This window comes from Zeus faber (genome assembly GCF_960531495.2).
Source record: "Zeus faber genome assembly, chromosome: 17".
Classification (NCBI taxonomy): Eukaryota; Metazoa; Chordata; class Actinopteri; order Zeiformes; family Zeidae; genus Zeus; species Zeus faber.
In genome coordinates, this window is record NC_137204.1 from 19935078 (window position 1) to 19954167 (window position 19090).

Consider the following 19090-nt stretch of genomic DNA (forward strand, 5'->3'; position numbering starts at 1 on the left):
AAACTCCAAAACTCACAGAACTTTGCAAACACGCTAGTCCCGGTCTCCCCATTGATATGCATGGGCATGGCAAAATGGCTGACCACGCCCTCTTTAAAGTTTGAAGTAAATCGAACCTATTCACTTTTTACCGTGAAAACTCACGGAATTCGGTACACTGATGTAACATCACTAACAATAGCCATGACCAACACCCAACAGGAAGTTGGCCATATTGGATGAAATTTATAATTTTAGTCACTTTTCGGTCATTTACATGCTTTGTACTTTCGCGAACTCCTCCTAGACGATTTATCCAACCGACTTCAAACTTTTTGAGTGTCTACAAGACACTTTCAGGATTAAAAGTTATTAAATGTTTTGTTTTCGTCACACAATGTGGCTGTGGCAAAGCGTTGAATTTCATGTTCCACTAAAAGCTGTGTTGTCGTGATATTTTAGGTACTTTTGATGCTTCGTACTTTTGCAAACTCCTCGTAGGCAATTTATCGGATCGACTTCTAACCTGCCAACTGTCTACAAGACACTTGGGGGATTAAAAGTTATAAAAAAAATGTGAATTTCATGTTCGAAAAAAACCACTGTGTTTACGTGACTTTTGGGGCCTAAGGAAACTCGAAAAATCACAAAACCTTGCACGCTTGTCAGTCCCGGTGTGTCATTTGATATTCTGCCTCCGCCCCCTAGAAAAAAAAAAATAATAATAAATAATCAAACCTATTCACTTTTTTCAACGAAAATATTCACAAAATTCAGTACACATATGTAACATCACTAGACTTAAAAAAATATATATATATTGCTGCCATGACCGAAACCCAACAAGATGTTGGCCGTATTGAATTTTCCTCACTTTTTGGGTCATTTTTATGCTTTTTACTTTCGCAAACTCCTCCTCGGCAATTCATTGGATCGACTTCAAACTTGACAAGTGTCTACAAGACACCTTCACGACAAAGCGTTGAATTTCATGTTCCACTAAAAGCTGTGTTGTCGTGATATTTTAGGTACTTTTGATGCTTCGTACTTTTGCAAACTCCTCGTAGGCAATTTATCGGATCGACTTCTAACCTGCCAACTGTCTACAAGACACTTGGGGGATTAAAAGTTATAAAAAAAATGTGAATTTCATGTTCGAAAAAAACCACTGTGTTTACGTGACTTTTGGGGCCTAAGGAAACTCGAAAAATCACAAAACCTTGCACGCTTGTCAGTCCCGGTGTGTCATTTGATATTCTGCCTCCGCCCCCTAGAAAAAAAATAATAATAATAAATAATCAAACCTATTCACTTTTTTCAACGAAAATATTCACAAAATTCAGTACACATATGTAACATCACTAGACTTAAAAAAAAATATATATATTGCTGCCATGACCGAAACCCAACAAGATGTTGGCCGTATTGAATTTTCCTCACTTTTTGGGTCATTTTTATGCTTTTTACTTTTGCAAACTCCTCCTCGGCAATTCATTGGATCGACTTCAAACTTGACAAGTGTCTACAAGACACCTTCACGACTAAAAGCTATTAAAAGATTTGGTCTTCGGCACACCGTGTGGGCGTGGCAATGCGTAGAATTTCATGTTCCAACAGATACTTGGAAATTCACAAAAACTTTGCACAGTCGTCAGTCCCAGTGTGGCAATTGATATCTTTTGGGTTCTGTGCATTTGATGAGTAAACTTTGACATATTTGGAGATGCCATAACCAAACACAGTTCACCCGACAGCTACTGGGAGGGAAGGATCCGACTGTCTGATACGATTACAATACGACAAGGCATAAAGGAGGACAGCCACTGTCTGTTATCCAAAGTAGATCTTCTCCCGATCGTTTGATTCTTTTTTAAACATGGGAACTTTTCACAAAATTATCTCACGGATTACCACTTTAACACTTTACGACTTCTAAAAACGACTAGACCGATGTAACATATTTTGTTAAGTTGTCTACTTACATTATCCCAAATGTTAAAAACAATTTCAACCCAGAGGAATCCGTAATTTTAACTGTAATTGATCTTGAATCTTGAATCTAATTTAAATGTCGGAAACGGACCGTTTCATTGGGCCGCCTGTCATGGCGTCCATGCCCTTTACCGCCTCTACTGCTACACCTTCCGGGGCAACGCGGGAAACACCGGATGTGACGCCGGAGATCTGCGCGTTCTGTCGTGGAAACAGTCCCCGTAAAACACACACACACACGCGACAAATGAAGACTACAACTCCCATGATCCCACGCTACTCCTGACGTCATCAGACGCCATCTTGTCTGTTACTCATATTTTTTATTGTATATATGTATTATATATATATATTATAGTGTTATTGTTATTGTAAAAGCGACCTTCACTGTTAAATCAGTAGATTAAATATGTAATAATTAATTCAGCAGCAGTTGTCCAAACAACAGAAAGCTCAGGATTCTACAGTTGATGGTGATGGTGATGGTGATGATGACGATGATGATGCTGATGTTGGTGATGATGATGATGATGATGGTGCTGATGATGATGGGGGCGATGATCATGATATGATGATGATGATGGTGATGTTGGTGATGATGATGATGATGATGATGCTGATGATGATGGGGGCGATGATCATGATATGATGATGATGATGATGGTGATGTTGGTGATGATGGTGATGTTGGTGCCGATGATGATGGTGCTGATGATGATGGTGGCGATGATCATGATATGATGATGGTGATGATGATGATGATGATGGTGATGTTGATGATGGTGCTGATGATGATGGTGGCGATGATCATGATATGATGATGGTGATGATGATGATGATGATGGCGATGACGAAGATGATGACGATTGTGACGATGATCATGGAGAAGATGGTGATGATGATGACGCCGATGATGATGATGACGATGCAGATGATGACGACGAAGACGGTCTCCGAGAAGTGCATCTGCACACACACTCCCCGTTGAAGGTAAAAACTTATTTCAACATTCATGACCATGAAACGGAAAATGCCCGTGAGCTTTGGCGCCACCTGCTGTCCATTAACTTTTCATGTCGCTTCTGTTGCACCGAGAGGCTTATCGTGGGTTTCCCAGAATAACTCGAAACGTTTGGCTTTCATTTGCATTATAAGCACGATATGCCGCGATGATGAAGAAATTGAAATAACAAAAATATGTTTTTTTTTTTTTTTTTTTTTAATCAGAAAAGTCTTCTGCTTGTAGTCAAAATGTTACCGCAAACGGGATTGGTTTACATGAAACTGCATTCAACTGCATTAAACTACATTCAATTACATTAAACGACATTAAGCCTGTTACATTCACTCACTGATAGAAGCTGTGCACCTACCTGCTCAGTGCCCCTGTTCCTACCGCAAGCTGGCCACCCCCCCTTTCCCACTCTATATCAGGTGTGTGGCCTCATGGTGCCAAAGGGGTTAGAGGTGAGGTGAGATCAGATCAGATCAAATCAGATCAAATTAGCTCAAGGTTTGATTTGATTTTTTCCCCCTGGAGGAACAAACCGAAGCCATAAAGACCAAAGGTCGCAGTGAGTAGCATTTCAGTTTCCCATTTTTCCTGCTGCTTAATGCTAGTTTACATGCGCACACACAAACGGCGCACATATATACGCACACACACACACACACACACACACACATACACACCCACCCTTTCTCTTTTCCTCCTTTCATATAGATGCATCTTCATTTTAACGCTAAATGGAAGTGTATTTCAATTATTGTTGGTTAAAATGATGCTGTTTGATTTGATTCTGGTGAAATTAACCCGGTTTGACGTTATTCTGGCTTAATCTTTGAGTTAGTATCGGTTGTGATGTGGCTGCCATGTGGTTTTGGTTTGACAAACTGACTCTGAACTTGACTTTTAAAATGACTGACTTAGGTTTGACCAAATGAGTAAATGTACTAAGGTCCCTAACCTTACTAAACTCACCGATGTGCGGAGAAAGACATTTACAGGTTCACACTTAAGAGGATTTCTGAGAAAGAGAAAACTGCTTTTGTACTGAAATCAACACAAAATGTCTTCAAGTTGGAACTGCCGCTGCATATGGGTCTGTGTGAGGCCTTGTGTGGCCTCCAAACTCAGGAAGTTGGGAACCACCTGTGATGTCCATCCCTCCCACATGAGGGCGCTAAAGGACAAGTAAACTGCTCCAAAAACGCTTTTGGTCAGCTACAAAAACGCAATGATTTCAACTACATCCTATCAACATCCTAAATGACTCACAAGGAGAAGGTATGGAATGAACCTGACTCTACTGGAACACCAACCATGTGACCAAATGAGCCATAAAAGATGGTGCCTCAGGGGGGACCTGACTCAACTCACCAATTGATGGAGATGAACTGGGATCGCTTTAACAACTGGACACTATGGAAGTGGGAGGCCTGGCTGGTCTTTCAGAATTCAAAACACACTGCTTGGAATGACTGATGCTCAACCATCTGGAGCAATTCTTATGACCATTCTTCCTTCATGGGGGGTTAGGGTTAGGTTAGGGTTCCTCCAAAATATTTTCTGTCAGCAACAACTGAAACTCAATGATCTCTGTTGGCGCCTACCCAGACATCAACTTCCCAAATCAGCCACAAGAACTCGGCATATATGAGTAAGCAAATGAATGCTCTCGTTGGTGGAGGTTGATGTAAGGAACTCAACTTGATGTTGAGATGCAGTAACACGGAAGCCATGTGCAATTTAGACATTGCAATAAAAGGCCTGAGATTGGTAACTACACCATTGTTGTGCCTTCGGATGGAGCCTATTGAATGTGATGTAAACTCTGTGGAATGAGCTTGGATGTGACAAGTACTAGGTCAACTGCACCATCTTCATGCAGAATTGGATGCAGGACGTCCTAATTTCAGCAGAAGAGAAGTGTCTTATTTCCAGGCTCGTTATATCTTCGATGGATCATTACCCAGACAGAGTGGATCCAAAGAATGTTTGGAATGATGTCATTACTTCAGGTGTTTCTCTTTGGATATGATTAGAGCAGTGAAGCCGCCACATTGACAGGCTTGACATTGAAAATGAATGTTTAAATCAACAAGACGCTGAACATGGAGCTGCTTGTTTCCCTGTGGTGACAATACTGCTCAAGGAGCTACACTGGGAGGCCAAATTGCAGAATGGCCTGTTGCTGCAGTGGTCCCACAGCTTCAGCCTTTACAACTGGAAACAAAGCATGGCTCAAAGTGCTGTTGAGCAGGCCACCACCATGCTGAAGACCATCCCACTTTTGGACAACTTGCAGTCACATGGTGCACACACAGCCATGACAAAGGATATTCCAGGGAACATCGTGCCTTGTCCTGGCCCGCCACTGTACACAGAAGTTCCTCTGCACTGGAAACTGGACAAAGAACGTGGAGTAAGTTCCGAAGCTGGCTCTGAGACTTCTGTAGCAACCAGCCATCCAGAGACAGAAATTGGTCTGCAGCTGCGAGCACTGAATTTGCTGCTGGATGTGTCAAGGAAAGCACACTGAGTGCTCCAGCCTTCATGCAGGAGTGTGTGGAAACCAACAGCATCAAACCTACATGACCCAGGTCAACTTCTGTGAAAGAGTTGCACCAAGAGGAACGATCTCAGCAGGTGGAGCATCTTTCTTAGAATGGAAAAATAATCCCTGTCCTAAACTAATGACAGAACAGGACTCTGGGTGGCATGGAGAATCGGCAGCCTAGATGGACTTAAGTACTGTGTATTCAGGATTTGGGGTATTCTGGAAGTGAGAATTAACAAGTGGGAGGCGTTTGGGAGGTCATGGAGAAGCCCATCCTAATCAATCTCATTCTTCCACTGGGGTCTCTTGAGTAGGCTTTGGTCTGATCTGGTCCAAGACAACAAAGCTGCCCAGGATCTTGTGGAACCCCAACTGTCTCCAGAAGTAGCTCCTAAGCAGTAAAGACAGACTGAGACCAGAAGCTCTTTAGTACAACAAATCACCATAAAATTCAGATGGTCCATTCTACCAGAGAGCTTCTGGACTCTCATCTGTGTATTTGCGATAGACTGGAGGAAGAATTCCACATTGATTGGATGGACTGGTGATTCTGTACTGGGCTTCAAGTAACAATGTGGATGCTTGAAGTGGAGCTCTCAGGCAGTGAGGGGTAGAAGCAGATTTTCTGGCAACGTATCTCATTTGTAATGAGGTGGTTGAGCCATACTAGTCACTCAAAATACCTCTTCTGGACATTTTCAAGGGGAAGAGAAGTGTCATTTGACCCAGCATGGGGTCAATTGAGAAGTCCATCCTAATCAATCAGAATTCTTCCGCTGGGGTCTCCTGGGTAGGCTTTGGTCTGTTTGGGTCTAAAGACCCGGGTGAAAGTGGCTGGGGATCCATCCCCAGCCGCTACCTTAGGAAGTGAGTAGCCTGTGCATTGAGGCTTCAGTTCAGGAGGCTTGGACATCTGGAAAGGATTGCCCCAGAAGCCTCCCTTTTGGACGTGCACCAACCAACCGAGAGGCGGCCCTGGAGCCGATTTGGGCCACTGGAAGGATTCTCTCAGCTGGTGTCAACATTTCAGAAACCCCTCAGGAAAATCTGGAAGAAGTTGCTGGGGGGGAAAGGACATCTGGACAATCTGGATTTCATTGTGATTTGTTGTACTAAAGAGCTTCTGGTCTGAGGCTGTCTTTTCAGGGGGGGTTCCATAAGTCCTGGGCAGCTTTGCTGTCTTGGACAGCATAGACCAAAGCCTACCTGAGAGACCACAGTTGAAGAACTTTAGATTGATTAGGATGCGCTGGTGAATGCTGTACGGAGATTCAAGTCGCCCAAAAGATGTGGATGCTTGAAAATTAGCATTAAAAAAAGGTGATGACAGAAGCAGCTCTTTTGGCCAAGTATTTTATGTGCAACTAGGCAGTTGAATAGCACTGGTTTGTCCATTGTCAAGGCGTAGAGAAGTGTCAATTGACCCAGCAGGAAATAAGGACTGTCTGAAAAGGAGCCAGTGGTACAGGATTGAGGTAGAAAAGTGCCCTGTGGTACAAAAGGGGAGGGGAAGTGTCAATTGACCCAGCAGGAAATGAGGACTGCATCTGAAGAGAAGCCAGAAGGACATTATCTAAGAGAAAGTGATTAGCTTAGACAAAATGGGGATCTGATGAAGTGCACGGTCATCGGTCACCTATGAGAGGTGGCATGTCCAAAGGATAATCCAGGGTACATCGTGCCACATTCTGGCAGCCGGAAACACTTAATCTGTGTATGCAGGATCTACAGTGTATCCTTCAATTGAGAGTCCCTCCTCCACCCCGAGATCATCGACCTCTCCAATCAGTTTAATCTGAACTATCTGAAAATAATGAAATAACATGGTCCAGCAAACTGCTTCCTTTTCACTTGACATTGGTCGAGAATTTAATACTAATACGCTCAAAAGAATCAGTCTTAGACAGGGCTGAACTGCCCCTAGTGGCCAAATTATTATTGAAGCTCTGAGCTCACTCAAGACTGAGAAGGAAATCCTAAATTATAATCTGAAATCCGACCTCACACGGCCACCAAAACAGAGCTATAAAGTCTGTGAAACACTTTAGTTCAACATTTTTTTTTTCCTCTTTTCCAGACATTCCACCGTGATCCAGCTCAACGCTCAAGTTTATCCTCATTAAATATGAACTACTTTGAATCCCACAAACTGAATCATTGGTTTCATTCATTCTCATCATTTCCGCTGTGACACCGTGGGTGAATCACAATCATTTTATTCCCACAGTGATGATGATCCCAGACATTAAGCTTAGACAAAAATATCTGATCTGACTCAACCTGCCGCTGAGTGTGGAACTGAAAACAAAGAAGCTTTTCTCAAAAAACCCCCCCCAGAAAAATAGATAAAAAATATATATATCTATATAAAGATGTCTGGATGTTTGTGGTTCAAAGGATCGAACACGGTGAAAGGAATAAATGTTATCGATCCAATTGATAAATTGAAACTGCTGCTGTCTTTTTAGTGGAAGTACAAATAAAATACATTTGTATTTACTACAAATAGCGAAACAGATCTGGTTAAAGTCAAATCCATCCAGAATAAAGAAGTTTGTTTTATTTGACCAGTCTCAAAATATATATTTAACTGGAACAAAAGCAGAATAAACAGTATTGGTTATTCTTTTTAGAAGATAGTATTGTCAAGCACTGGGTGACATCTTAGTTTTGTTATCGACATGGGGGAGAGAGTCTTGGCCGTGAGGGAGGTCTGGCAGAAAAACTCTGGTGGACTGTCTCCCGGGGAACAGGATCAACTGTGGCAGCTCCTGCTGGAGTTCAATGACTGCTTTTCACCGTCAGAGGACGATCTGGGCCGGACAGATCTCACCCAGTACCACAGGAGACGCACAGCCCATTGGGATGAGACCGGGTCTCCCGAACCTTCCCAAGGCACCTTCCTCCCATAGGTTTTCTATGGGATTCAGGTCTGGAGAAAGTGCGGGCCACTCCATTTGAGGTACCCCAGTCTCCAGCAGCCGTTCCCTAATGATGCCACCTCGATGAGCTGGAGCATTGTCGTCCATGAAGATGAAATTAGGCCTGTGTTGTTCATGCAGGGGCACAATAACTGGATTAATGATGTTATTCAGGTAGTATGGGCTTGTCACTGTACCATTCACAAAGTGTAGGGCAGTTCTATATTGACTAGACACACCTGCCCACACTGTAACACCACCACCACCAAAGGCTCGTCTGGTGACAACAGTGGCTGATGCCTAGCGCCCTCCTTGACGTCTCCAACATTGTTGACGGCCAACATTTCTGCTCAACGTGAATCGACTTTCATCGGAGAACAGCACTGAGGCCCACTGGTGCCTCGTCCAGCGTAAATGCTCCCTGGGCCGTGCAAGACGATGATGGTGGGTGGTCAGGTACCCTTGCAGGTCGTCTAGCACACAGACCACGCTGATGGAAACTGTTTTGAATGGTCTGACGTGACACTTGAGGCACCCAAGTGTCGAGTCAGACCATTCAAAACCGTTTCACCTCCCTTACATGTGCCTGGAGTTGAGTGGCATCATCATCCGGATCCGCAGGGCACTGTTCACAATGAAGCTGTCATCAGTGTGGGATGTGGCCAAAGGACGTCCACTTCTATGCCTTTCTGTGACTCTTCCAGTCTCTCTGTTGCAACCTGCTGATGACACTAAGCTCAGTGGCCACTTCCCTCTGAGAACATCCTGTTTGAAGCCTCGCAGGGGCGAGGTACTGTTGATCAATTGTTAGGTCTCGTCTTGGTCTCATGATGTCAAAACGTGAACAGCATGATGAAGAGGACTGTTTAAATACCAATTCTAATTGAACCAGGAAATGTATTGGTCGATTCATGGATCAAACACCTGTTGTAAATTTTGCCGTTCAGCTCCTTGTTAGAGAACAGCAAGTTGTGCAAAAAGTACTGAAACATTGAACAGTTGGACATGTGCATTCAAAAGTTTAGAGAAGGTCAAATTAAGTTCACCTGTAAAGGTTATAGTGCATTTTAGGTTCATCCTGAAATTTCACCGAAAGGCAAATATCCCTAACTTTTTGTGGGTAGTGTATAATTCCTCATTGAAATGTTATCCCCGTGCATTTTACAAGATTGTTTTTTCCTGTCATTGTAATAAACACCGACTGACTGAACCGGAGAGCCTTGCCACACGCACGTCACATCAACACCCACGTGCAACTTGCGATCCCTTCTCCGTTGGTTTGTTTCTTTTTAAAGAGAAGAAAGAAGAAACAGTGGTTCCAGCTTCACCTCCTCCAGGCCCAAAAAACCTGAAGGTGTGGTGTGGGGATGGTGTGGTGAGCAGCCACACCTGACCTGGATCTAGGTGATTGGGATCAAGCTGGCTGCATACCTGTTGCTCGTTGGTTGGTCTAACGAGCAACAGGTCATAGCCCCCTTTCCTTTGTAACCGACAGTGGACCTAACACAGCATGGGTCTTATTGTTCCAGGTTTTTTATTATTATTATATATATATTTCTACGATGGGTTCTGTGTTTATCTTTTGTGTTGAGACCATCTTTAATATTGTCATGTCCAATTCTGTTGCACACGATATGGCTGAGTGGAGGAATTAGAGTAAGTGCAATTTAACCCCCTCCATAATAATTAACAGATATGGTTTAATATTATTCACACTGAATCAACCTGCAAAAAAATTGTATGAAATAAAAAGATTGTAATAGAATTTTAAGTTATACTACTTTGAATGACATCCACTGAAATTTTGTCAAAAGCCAGTGTACAAAAGGTTCCAGAATCCAAACACAAGAAAGGTCAAACAGGCGCAGACCCCCAGTGATGGCTCTCTCTTGAAAGCTGTGCAGGTCAACACTACTCTTTATCAACAGCGCCTTCCAGTGCTGGGATCCTACGAGTGCAGCTGCAGACTTTGAAGCACAGCCACCAAAGTGGCTTTGGTTTAAAGATAATCCATTTGCAAAGTAACCTCATGAACAGGAGGCCAATCACATCAGTTTTTAGAACAGGTGTTTTATTTTCACAACAATGTACAGAGAATGCAAAAACGTCTCTTATTGGTTACGTTCAGGCACGTTACAGTCTTGAGCTGGTTGATCCATGGTAAACATAACACTATCACATTAGCTACGTTAGAGAAATGAGTAGTGGCAGCCCGCATGGAATCCAACATATTCTTCTGTAACTTAATATGCTTCAACTTCACCAAATAAAAAGTGATTTATAAACAGTGGTTTGCTTAAAAAGGAAGGCAAAAAATATTCTGAGAAACAGGCCAAACACTGAGGTCTTTGGGTATTCTAAACACGTGAAGAAACGTTTCAATTCTGCCACTTTTGTCATTCAGAACAATGAGTTCCAATCAGTCAGCTGCCTTAAAAATAAGGGGAACACTAACCAAAAAACAGCTCTCATACTAGAGAAAAACTGACGCATAAATTGGAAGTAATGCTGAAAGTGAACACAATCACAAACACTTGGCCACTGGTGTTCATAGGTTATCAGAGTTATAAAGCAACCCAGCATATTATGATTCTGAATAATTATACAGTACTAGTACCAATAGCAGCATTTTGTTCATTACTGACCACAACAAAACATGTAAAAGTATTTTTGTTTTGTTATTTAATATCATTAATATTAACCAAATAACTAACTCTGAATGAACTGTATGCATAAAGTGGACAGATCAAATTATGTCCAGGGTGGGTGACAACCCCAAGCACTTCCACCACCAGCGAAGAATAGACAATTTAAAATAATAACACCTATGTATACGTAACCTTTGAAACAATATGAACTGTGCAAGTGAGACAAAAAGTAATTGCTGCTAGGAATGTACTTAATTATGATTAGAAAAAAACTAAGTCTTGGGTGGAGAAATGTAACACAGGAGTAAATCAAGACTCCAAAAGGTGGTGAGCAGTATTGTTTAGCCTTAACTTCTCCAATCGGATGCATTTGAAATTTGAGGCTCATTCGTAAACTTCTAAAATAAAGAGATTAAAGGAGGGTTATCCTGTAGTGAAGGACTATCATTAAGAAAGTCAGACACAAATAAAGAAACGCTGTGCCGTATAATAAGTAGATTTTTTTTTTTTTTTGGACCACTACTACTTCACAGAAGTATGAAGCATCTACCTGACAGACTTGCGTCTTAAAGGCAAACTACACTGTAATGATTCATCAATGCTACCCACGCTCTTAGAATTGCATATCATTTGACAAAAGGCTTTGTTCAAGTTCAGTCATGCACCGATAAAACACACACACACACACACACACACACGCACACACGCACACACGCACACACGCACACACACGGTCAATTCACCTTATATGTACAGGATTAAGCAACAACCTAAAAGGATTCCGGAGGTCAATCTGTGTTGCCGTCAAAGTGTGCGGCAGATACACGACGTCGGTAGAAAACAATGCTCACACTTTGGCTCGATGCGGCCGCCGCCATCAAGGCCTGAGAAAAACAGTGGTTCCAGCTTCGCCTCCTCCAGGCCCAGTTCCCTTATAGAAAGTCTCCTGAAAAGATTGTGTGTCTTTGTTCCTCTGCTCCAAATTTTACTGGCCCTTTGGAGAGCTCGAGCTGTGTTTTCAAAACACATTCAGTCCTCTTTTTGCACCTTTTCGTGGTTTTTCTGAACTTTCTGGTGAACAACCTTTAACGTGGTCAGGAAGTTCCCCAAAAACAAAACCAGAAATGTCAGGGCCAACATAAATACCTAAAAGATTTAAAAAAAAAAGAAAAAAGTCATCGTTTATGATCACTCATCTTTGTGTTTTTCTAAGATTTGAAAAATCACGGCTTGCTATCATTAAGAATGTTTTTTTTTTTCCTCCTTGAGTTCAGATAAAGAAATCACATTCGTGGACCAATACGTCCCCTGAAATGCAATACACCAAAGGAAAATGAAATTAATGACATGCTCCCTTTGTGCATGTTCCCTGAAGTGGTTCTTACCTGCCATTCCTTGCAGTCTTCATGCCCTGCCAGCCGAAACAGGGTTACCGAGTTGTAAAGCTGCCAAAACTGTCAGAGACAAAGAGAAAGTGTACTTTAAAGAAAAAAAAGGAAAAAAAAGACGAAATTTGAGATCACACCTTGCCTGCACTTGCTTTGTTTGTGAGTGCGCTACCATTACAGCCGGGTTACGACAATAACTGGATCGGGTCGAGAGTTCATTCTGGTTTCAGCAAAATGCTGCAAAAAGTCCTCAGAGCTCTCTCTACCCTTCTGAGCAGTTTGCGGTTGAATAACAGCAAACTGACAATGTTCTTTGACACATTTAGCCAAAAATAACGACCGCAATATGCGTTTTGTTTTTGTTTGTTTTTTCTCTCTTAAGGTGTGGGAGGCTGATCTTGTTGGAGTTCAACAAGTCTGTGAAGTGGTTTGGTCTTACTGACAGGGTTTTGGAGATTGCACTTTTACAAAACCAGAAGAACAGGGTTTTGTTTCCATCGGGGCCACGTTAGAAATCAGCCTAAGTTCGTCGGGATATGCGTAGTCCAATAATAACCTTACCCCCCAACCTGTATATGGAACAAGTAACGCCACGTTACTTGTAGGATCAGGACATGTATTTTTGTACTTCACATGAGCAGAGTAGAAAAACATTGGTGCAGACCTGCCAACCTTGGAAAACACTTTGAGTACCACAACAGTGTAATGGAGTCTCCACGGCGTTTGAGCTCCTGCGGCTAAATGACTCCATCAGTTATTCACATCTTAGCCGTGTCATAACGAGGCCCATTACATTGTATGCAAGATACTGCGGCTAACTATATAGAGTGTTGATAAAGATACCTCATCAGGATGCACCCCTTGAAAAGCATCAGCTCGTAAAGTTACCGAACATGTTTACCAACTAGAGATGCACCGATTGCAATTTTTTTGGACGATTCCCATTTCTGTTTTTTTTCTTGACCTGACCTGCAGATTCCGATTTCCGATCTGCTGTACGTCGATGACAAATACATCCTGTGATAGGACAGCTGCACATACGGACTACCGCCGCAATTTTCAGTTACCACAATAGTGAGATTGCTGACTTTGACACAGTTTATTATTGTTAATTATTCACTATGGAACCATAAAAGAACATGAAACTGAGCCACTGAGTTTTAGTCGGACACAAAATATCACTAACATGCAAATGCCCGGTTCAAGTTGAGTGAGAGGAGAGTGCGGGCTTACAGAACCACAGGTCGTAGCATCTGCTCCAATCCGAGGGATGTAGTTTAAATACAATAAATGTAGCCTATTGTTTTGCATTGATTGTTTTTCCCGTCGTCAAATTACAATTTTTAAACTAAGACTTAGGAATTTGCATGGCTGGTACACAAAATGCGCGCAGGTGGGCAGGTCTATTGCTGGGTGTTTGTAGTAAAGGAACCGCGCTCGGTCTTTAACTTACATGGCCAAAGAAAAGGAACGGCAACAGAAAAGTGAGACCTCGCCACATCCACGACTGAAATCCCTCTGCGGAGACACAAACGTGAGTGCAATAGTGATCTCAGCATGAAAGACTTTGACAATACAGTTTGATTTGCAATTGAAATGAACTAATCTTATGCGGTGAATCCAGAGCCTATAAAAACAAAACTGCAAACTTGGACAAAATGAGTTGTTTTGATCAATTAATCATGGTCTAATCTGATGCAACAACTTGCTGCAGACTTCACCTTTACCCTATTTTTATTTTTTATTTTTTCCAGATGTGGGGCCCGTGTACGGCCCGAATCAAAGGAATGCGACGTCTAAAAGCATCCTTGGGTATCCTTACCTACTGTGAGATCCAGCTGGTTCCTCTCCCCCAACGCTCGCAGCCGATATAAACAGCCGCTCTGGTAGTAATACTGGAGGAACTGTACAAAGCCTGTTCACAATAACAGCGATATCATGGTGTATTACTGTCAACGAAAACACAGGGAACACTGGGAGTCATTTTGAAGAATTTAACACTTATCTTTACAGTTAAAATATGAACATGAGTTGAAGGGAAAACTCTGGTGTATTAAAACTAAGCCTTATTTCTTGATCATTGGTAGTCCATCGTTAAGCCATTATTTTTGTTCGAAAGCCAATCTAGAGACCGCTAGTATAGTAAATCAAGTAAATGCTAAAGTTAGAGACAGCCGCAAATTATATACGGGGGATTACTCATTTCAGTTATATACTTTACACGATGAATGAATGAGTAAAATACTTGCACAAAACACAAGCCTTGGTTTTTTTTCCAAATACAAACCCGAGACAGGGTGTAATTTGGTTTGGACTGAGTATGACAAGTGTTTGGGGTTTATAATTCACGGTTCTTAAACCGAACGGTTCATCCTTACTCTGATATATGGAGAAGGCGAGGAATTGGCTTCTGAACATCTGATACATGGACCCCTCTGGCCTGTGGGAGAACAACAACAACATCAACATACTCTCCAAAAAAAAAAAAAAAAAAGTGTTCTTCGAAATCGACGGGAATCGGTCAGAGAACTCTTACCATGTGAGCATAACACCCGACAGAAACGTGGAGACGTAGTGATGCGACACCCACCAGCCCTTGATCCTTTAAACGGGGTAAAAAATAAAAATTAAAAAAAATTAAAAACATCAACCGCGGGTTGGGTTTTGGAGAGTTTATCGTAAATATAAGGTCCGGGGGTCAATTCTATTGTTTCCGACACTTCTTTATCCGCTTCCAATATGACACCTCCTGCACTGCTCACCTAGAACCGTTGCACATGAGAACGCTCTCCCTTATGGTCAACGTGCAGTAGTACCACACCAGCAGGAAGTTGAAGATTTCATCTGTGACACTAGAACGGAAAAAAATAAAAAATAAGTTTGTGTTTAGGCAGCGAATATTGTGAGCTTGTATAGCCAAGCATGCTCGACTGCAGGAATTCTGCTTACCGGTAATTGAGCAAGAAGAGACAGGTGATGGCCCCAAACATTAATATTATTGTCATACAAAGCTTGAACTTCTCATACTCATCTTTGTAAGCAAATCTATAGAAATAGTGGGAGATAAAGGATACGAGAAGCTTATAAACATCCAAACACAACTCAAGTGCTAAAATATATATATATATATATATATATATATATATATATATATATATTTTCAAGCCTTCAGGAGAGTCACATACTTTGCCTGGTCGCTGAGAAGGGTTACATTTACATTTCCCAGGACCAAATTTAGGTACAATCTGAAACAAACAAACAAAAAAAAAAAAAAATCAATCAACATATAAATACACACACACACGCAGACACACACACACACACACACACACACACACACACACACACACACACACACACACACACACACACACACACACACACACACACACACACACACACACACACACACACACACACACACACACAAAATGGCCAAACGTAAAGCACTTGTAGAATGACGCACAGGAAGGTTGAACTCTTACCCGTTCTTCTTTGGCAAATATGCTTCCATGTCAAAGAAGACATTTTCCTTGTCCTTGATTTGACTTTTGATGTCCCTTACGAGCTTTGACTCCTTCTCGTCGCACGCCGCCACACACCTGCGAGGGGACGGCGAAAAATGTTTGCGTAAACGGCGGCCCTCAGAGCGCGTTCCAAACAACAAATGACGCACGGCGATTAAGACGGCGCCGCTGTGGGATCGTCCAGAGCTCCGGGACGCTTACTTGGTCAGACTGTGCCTCAGGTCTTTGAGACATTTCCTCTGTTTGCTGATGGAAGTGCTGCACGTGGCCTGAAGACTGGTGAGCTCCTCAAGCTTCTGTCTGTAAACTTTGTGGGTTTCCTGGGGGGTTGGGCACAATGGGGACAAAACGTCAGGAGGACAAAACGCTCATAGCAAGCATGGCCGGAGATCTGTTGTAAACAGTTATAAATGTATCGAGGTAGCAACATAATTAAATACACTTCAGTTGTTTATTCCAACATGGCTTGCGTTTCGAGATCGATGACTTACATCAAACTGAACGGAGAGAAAACTGACCTCAGTGCATGTAACTTCATCACATTAAGCCATTTACATGTTTTTGTTGGTAGCGTCAGACCAATCACATTCTCTGCTTCTACAGGAATAAGTGACATTAGTGGAGTGAGAGTAAAGCAATCTCCTTCAAGATAGAAGGGGGATAGGGATCCTTAACAGAAGCGGTCAGGGCGATGTTATGTCCACAAGGGGGCGGCTTGGGCTCGGGCTCAACAACAGTATTGTATCGATCTCCTCAGTGGGACCAAATTCTGTTCCAGTCACTCATCAAGAGTCACAAGACAGTTCACAAAAAGGCAAAAACAACGGAATAGAATGAAGTCTCCCTGTGTTGTTATTTATTATGTAATGTAAGTATGTATTCCGTATGTGTTTAAATGTGTTTGCTTTCATATTTTAAGATCTAAAACGTTGTCTATTATGGCGGGGAAAAAAACATTCCAGCAGTCTGAAGGACGTCTCTCATCTGACAGGTCAGCCATTTCTACAACTCTGGCCTACTACGAACCAATCACAACCGCATCGAAACGCGAATGTTTCGGATGGAATGCCGGTACACAGCCATCCATTCACCGTTCACTGGCTTCCAACATTTCGCGAGAGACGCCGTCCTGGCAAACGCTCTCCGGCAGCGACAGTCCCAGAGAGGCGGAGAACGTCCAAAGATCTGACCCAGGTCACCCTCGCCCTCCGCCTGGCTTGGGTGGAGTCATGAACGCCGAGCCAGGCGGAGGGCGAGAGTGACCCGGGTCAGATCTTTGAACACGGTTCAGCAAAAAACAAAAACAAAAAAAAACAACGGGATCCATGGCAGCGCGGAAACCATCGCACACAGAAGAACGTGAACGCTCCTCACAAGTTTGTTGGAAAAAAACCCAAAACTTAACTGCGGCACATTGTGTTTATTTACATCGTAATCGTTCGGCCTCCGGCGTGTTCCTTCTGCACCACAAGGTCAGAGGTTCACGCCGCGTCTGTTTGACGCCGCAAAAAAAAAAAAAAAAAAAAGCTGATTCATCAGGGTGACCCTGTGTCTTCACGCTACACAGGAGAACACCAGGGCATTGATCCATTGGGGAAGCTGAGGCGCAGCCGGGTCACGAGTGAGGCAACGGTCCAAAATACAAAAAAACCCCTATATATATATATATATATATATATATATATATATATAGTTGAGTTTATATTTAAAGCAACCCACAAGACCATTCAGTTTTGGAATGGCCCGATCAAAGTGCAGTCATGATATGATATGCGCTAAAGTGAGCGGTTCACACCTGAAAACCCCACAAACGTCAGAGAAAACGTGGAGGGAGTGGGTGGAACGTGCGGTTATTTGTCCTGAAGGTGGTGTAACGGAGCAGATGCTTTAATAAACAACGGTATCGCAACTTGCCACGTGCAAAACGTTCCTTCAATCCAATTTCAAATGTGATCTTCTCTGCTGCGCCCCGTACATACACATTTTGCTGCTATTTGTGGCTTGTTGTGTATTTACGTTTTCGGGTCTGTGTTATATTATTTACTCGTTATACACTTTATTTTGCACAGCGCTCGGAGTGGCCCTGTTATTATTTCACTGCAACGAAATCATGTACGCGACAAACACAGCATTTTTGAATCTCGAAATCCTCACAGTTCGATAAACCATTCCCGGAGAGCGGCGAGGAGGGTTTCGTTTAGACGCGGACGGGAAACGGATCCGTTTTGTGCTTCACGACGGATCTGATTTCATATTCCAACGTTCCTGACATGTAACCCAACGTGACTCCACCGGTGGAGTTGCAGTGAGCTGGCCGGCTAGCTACCCAGCCAGCCAGCCAGCCACACGCTGATCTCTTCACGCAATCGACCAAACGTCCGATTAAAGCGGGTTTGTTTGTCGAGGTTCGCGTCAAACAAACCAGCCGTTGTATTTTGGGGATAGATCGCCATGTTGATGTCAGCGGCACCAGCTCGCCGCCTCAGTCCCACTACTGCACTGCTAACGCTCCTGCTAACTGACTTTAGCTGCCGCTAGCGCACGCCGGGGAGCGCGAAGGGAAAGCTCCGGTGTCCACGACCCGCGGAAAACCAGGAGCCGGCGAACCAAACGGCGAATTTAATCTAAACAACCGCAAAAAAAAGAGGTCGGTTTGTAAAACAGAACCTACACAGAAAACTTACCGTGACGCCGGCAAGTTCACCTGCCGCGGGCTGACGTTAATAGCGGCATATTCTTAAGGCAGTTTACCTGTAACTGTTGATATTCCTGGTCGATTTCCTCCCAATCGGACTGACATCTGGGGAAAGACATGTTTGTTTCCCTGTTTCGCGTGTTTATTTGTTTGCGCCGTGGCGGGAGCTAACGACGAATGCGCCAAAAGGAGGTGACTCAACGCGGACTCCCGGCTCGCGTCGGCGCTGCCTCGGACGATCCGCTCCGTCTGAACGGCTCTTCCGAGACGCGTCTCGCCGGGCTTCCCGGGGGTTCGCGTTTGTTTATGTCGTCGTCCGCCGCCGCCGCGCAAACGCGCCCCCCCCGCCATTTGAGGGCGGCGCGGGCGCCCCTCGCTCG

At 43.3% G+C, this 19090-nt stretch overlaps 1 protein-coding gene across 1 annotated transcript; it reads right to left on the reverse strand.

The window, feature by feature from the left end:
• Nucleotides 1–10502: 10502 nt before the first annotated feature.
• Nucleotides 10503–18893, reverse strand: tmem120b (transmembrane protein 120B). The gene is made up of 12 exons (XM_080017389.1): nucleotides 18767–18893; nucleotides 16217–16335; nucleotides 15974–16090; nucleotides 15674–15733; nucleotides 15438–15533; nucleotides 15251–15340; nucleotides 15025–15090; nucleotides 14867–14928; nucleotides 14311–14403; nucleotides 13942–14006; nucleotides 12486–12554; nucleotides 10503–12246 (listed from the first exon to the last, which is right to left on the reverse strand). The coding sequence occupies exons 1-12, from the start codon at nucleotides 18827–18829 to the stop codon at nucleotides 12130–12132; spliced, it is 1017 nt and encodes a 338-aa protein (XP_079873515.1). The 5' UTR covers nucleotides 18830–18893; the 3' UTR covers nucleotides 10503–12129.
• Nucleotides 18894–19090: the final 197 nt, after the last annotated feature.

Excerpts from the sequence above, each read along its gene's own strand:
- tmem120b (XM_080017389.1), bottom strand. The coding sequence starts at position 18,829 with ATGTCTTTCCCCAGATGTCAGTCCGATTGGGAGGAAATCGACCAGGAA. Across the intron at positions 15,341-15,437 it reads CTCTTCTTGCTCAATTACCG|TGTCACAGATGAAATCTTCA; the intron begins GTAAGCAGAATT and ends TTTCCGTTCTAG. Across the intron at positions 14,404-14,866 it reads CGCCTTCTCCATATATCAGA|GCTTTGTACAGTTCCTCCAG; the intron begins GTAAGGATGAAC and ends TATTGTGAACAG.